The following is a 3710-nucleotide window of genomic DNA, read 5'->3' as shown; positions in this document are numbered from 1 at the left end:
CGCATTTCATGAAGCAGTTTGATAAGGTAGACTGCATGGTGTTCTTCAACGCTTTATCAATCGTCATCATTGCTGTTAGTACAGAGATGTTTACGGTTTCATTATTTTGAATACCGTCCAGAATAATTCTGACAACTTTTTTTCTATAATAGTTTTCACATTTTGAATTATTCCTTAATTTAGGAGTTTTATCGTAATTTAGAAGTCATGTTCGTTGGGGAAAAAATCAATTTTATGTTTTGTAACTTGGGTGGGTTATTATGGACGGTTCAATTATCCAGAAAAAGGAGGATATTTCTGTTTTGTTTTTTGAAATCGTTATCAAATTTTAGAAGCCAATCATTGGTATCTCTGTAGTCATCCACGCTTTTTTATTTGCTTCCTAAAAAGTAGAAAAAGTCTTGATACTTTTGAAGCATCGAGGGATTTTCGCCTTACCCAGAACTAAGGGTTTCAGTTTTTCCGTCCCATCCATGTTGTTGGCAAGCAGCAACGTAATTCCTTCTTGGCCAGATTTAACGTATACAATATTTTGACATATTGTTCTTATATCTTGTTCAGGTACATATTTGAGAAAATTACCTGGCATAATTTGGGTATTGTTGTGCATTTTCGACAAGATTTTCCAGTCAGTTTAATTGTTAAACAAAGTTCATTTTGGTTATGAATATCTACATTAGAATAGGCCACGACTACGTCTGTTACCATCAATTTGTTCGACAATAATGAAGATGAGCCCTAAATTAGCGACAGATTTTTTAAGAAGTCATCTCAGTAGTAAGCCTTGCTGTAAATTAATTCCTTTTCTGTGTTGAAAAGATCTGCTGTTCTTAAATTTAATATGTGTATCCACTTAGCGGTTTTTGTTAAAAAAAAAAAGTTTTCTTGAAAGAAAGACTTATTAAAGAAATGATTACTCGATCTGTCTACTGTATGCAAAAAATTAATAAAAGATTGGAAACTATGAAACTTGGACGTGAACAATATAGTATTATAGTCTTGATGGTAACGTTGTTAAAAATTTTAGAGTATAGCCTGCTAGGTACACTATTTGTCCTTTTTGGGAAATATATTAAAACTATTACCGATTATAAAATAACCGATTATAAAATCTTAAAGACAAATGATATTTTGCTAAAATTAACATGACTCTAGCGAAACTATGTTAAGATACTCCCAACAAATTTTGACTTCTCCTGACAAACAGTATTTCTCGATCCTGCTAAATTTCACTAATGTTGATACAAATTAGATCTAAGTTTGAGTAATTTTATTATTGCTAAACTCATCTAGAAGATACTCTAGATAAGCTCTAGAAGATACTCATCTAGAGATGTTTTTAGGGTGCATTTTCACATTTTACTTATTCACGTAAATGTGTCTAGCTATTCAAGACCATATTATATTAAACACACTTTCATATTATTTCTCGATCCCCAACCAACAATTTGACAAACAATTCCAGAAAGAGTTGGACCTCCCTGTCGACTTACATGGCTCAAGGCAAAAGAAGGCTTCACGCTATTTGTAAGCTGGAAAAAATCACCATTAGTAAAACATGTAACTCTTAAAAATAGTTCAATTTACGCGCATGAGGGCAACGTTATGCGTTTTAGTTTTGGGGTTGAAAAGTTCGTGAATGATGACAGTGAAACCAAAGCGTTGCCGCGTTGCCGCCACAAAGCCTACACTTTCGTATAAATAAATGTCTCCACCCATGATCTCAAACTTTAAGAAAATTCTTTTAGTTCAAGATTTGTTTCACAAATGACAATAACTGACTCCAGAGGTGTTATCTTTGATCGGATATAGGCAGCACGCAGCTGTAATTGCATGGATGGTGTCTACCAATGATCCACCGCAAAAATGAGTTTGGTTTTGTTTTGAGCGTATTGAAATTTAAATAGGAGCAAAGTCGTTTCGAAATTACTGTTCTAGATAGTCGCTGGCCAAAATAAAATTAATAAAATTTCTAAAAAATCACATGGCAGCATTACCGTAGATGGATATTCACCCACTTTCGCAAATCTAAAGGCCACAAAGACATGTTTTATGCATGTGAAATAAAATAGTATAAATCGCAAAAGTAAAATCATTTCCAAGAGACTAAAACACCGACTAACTGCAAATTATCGATCGAATTCAAAACTCTGTAACTAAAACGTCTACTTTTTTGGCAGCCCCAAAAAGTCTTTCAATATTTGATTTCATATTTATGTTCGTTTTGAGGAGACTGACAATTGTAATCATCATACTAGCACATCACCTAAATTATATTGTTTCGTAGTTTTGCGTATCGCGGTCAGGGTGAAGAAATTACTATTTATCCAAATCAAATGTGAAATTACTTTTCATTTCTGGTCGTTCGAATAGTTATTCTTTTTTAAATATCTTGAAAAGCACCAAAATTATTATTGCTACAATTTGAGATAATACATTAATAATAGTAATCGCTGGCGCGACAATCCATTAAGTTTCTTGGAAAGCACTTCCCCCGTAACATTTTTCATTTTAAGTTGTTAATGTGCAAAGACATTTAAAGAAAGGACCTGTCTCATCTGTATTGAAAATATGGTGCATAATTTTGTATGAAATTCTTTAGTTTGACTTTCCATTCCAACAAACATCCTCATTGACACTTTGAAAAAAATGTCGTATCGAGTTTGGAAATTGGTCAGTCATACTTTGCTTGCTTTGAAAGAGAAATTTCCAATTGTGAAGCGTATTCAAGAGATTTTGACGTTATTAAAGACCCTCCAACAGGTAAATTTTGACATCTACATTGTCTAAACCACTTGATAAAGGAGTCCTCTAAAAGTGGAAACCCGTCTCTGGCCCGCTTGCGCTTGTCATGCAATCTGCTTCCCAAAATGATCGCTTTGTTTTTGAGAATTTTAGATAACGTGAATGATGGAATTGGGGACCCATTTTGACGGGAAACTATGGACGGACTAACAGAAAAATGACTTATCTGAAAGGGAAAACAATTAGCGGAACCCGAGGGTCCCAAGGGTAAACATCACTTCGAAAAGTTCAAATTAAGGGGGGGTGGGGGGTCAATTTCGAATTAACGAGTGGGCACTATACAGAATTTGTGAATTGAATTGTGAATTATTGTAGTTATCGAGGTTCGACTATATATTCTATGAAGATTCTAGAGACCGCTGTATTGGCTCCATTTTGAACCTACGTTTTCTTTAAACTATCGTCGAAAAGGGAAGTATTAATCCATACTAATGGTCCTTTAATAAATATTCCAGAATAGTTCGGAATATTCTACGGAAAAAGAAAAAGTTATTTACCACAGACATCTAGGAAGATTGATTGACAGACGACAAATGGATCTAAATACGGCTTTAGTTTATATGAATGAAAACATTAAACGTTAATAATTTCAGTTATGTTTCAAATTTTGTCATCTTAATAATGAATGCAAGCCCTATGGAAATTGTTTTCAAAAACACGTTTTGATTCAACGGGCACGAATAAACATCAGCGCACATAATTTCAAAATATTCACATATTTCAAATTTTACTACGCGGAAATATCCAAAATTTAGATAGACTTTACGTTATAAAAGCTATGAAGAGTTGTGTTATTAGTACGTGCATAGTGCACAGTAGTATCTAATCCATGTTATTATTTAGTGTTTACTACTCGAGGCAATGATTGCAACTACGCAGTATCTATGTTAATGAATATCTATTCT

The 3710-nt window shown here is 33.5% G+C and overlaps 1 protein-coding gene across 1 annotated transcript; it reads right to left on the bottom strand.

Moving 5' to 3' along the window:
* Positions 1–1400: 1400 nt before the first annotated feature.
* LOC119648634 (trypsin theta-like) lies at positions 1401–2123 on the bottom strand. The gene is made up of 4 exons (XM_038050404.1): positions 1998–2123; positions 1783–1899; positions 1588–1728; positions 1401–1532 (listed from the first exon to the last, which is right to left on the bottom strand). The coding sequence occupies exons 1-4, from the start codon at positions 2094–2096 to the stop codon at positions 1401–1403; spliced, it is 489 nt and encodes a 162-aa protein (XP_037906332.1). The 5' UTR covers positions 2097–2123.
* Between the last annotated feature and the right edge of the window lie 1587 nt (positions 2124–3710).

The sequence above is a fragment of the Hermetia illucens genome, chromosome 2 (assembly GCF_905115235.1).
Source record: "Hermetia illucens chromosome 2, iHerIll2.2.curated.20191125, whole genome shotgun sequence".
NCBI classification, from domain to species: domain Eukaryota; kingdom Metazoa; phylum Arthropoda; class Insecta; order Diptera; family Stratiomyidae; genus Hermetia; species Hermetia illucens.
The sequence above is the reverse complement of the archived record's forward strand: the minus strand, read 5'-3'. Positions and strand labels throughout refer to the sequence as shown.

Excerpts from the sequence above, each read along its gene's own strand:
- LOC119648634 (XM_038050404.1), bottom strand. The coding sequence starts at position 2,096 with ATGATTTTACTTTTGCGATTTATACTATTTTATTTCACATGCATAAAA. Across the intron at positions 1,900-1,997 it reads TGGGTGAATATCCATCTACG|ATTTCAATACGCTCAAAACA; the intron begins GTAATGCTGCCA and ends GCTCCTATTTAA. Across the intron at positions 1,533-1,587 it reads ATAACGTTGCCCTCATGCGC|CTTACAAATAGCGTGAAGCC; the intron begins GTAAATTGAACT and ends GATTTTTTCCAG.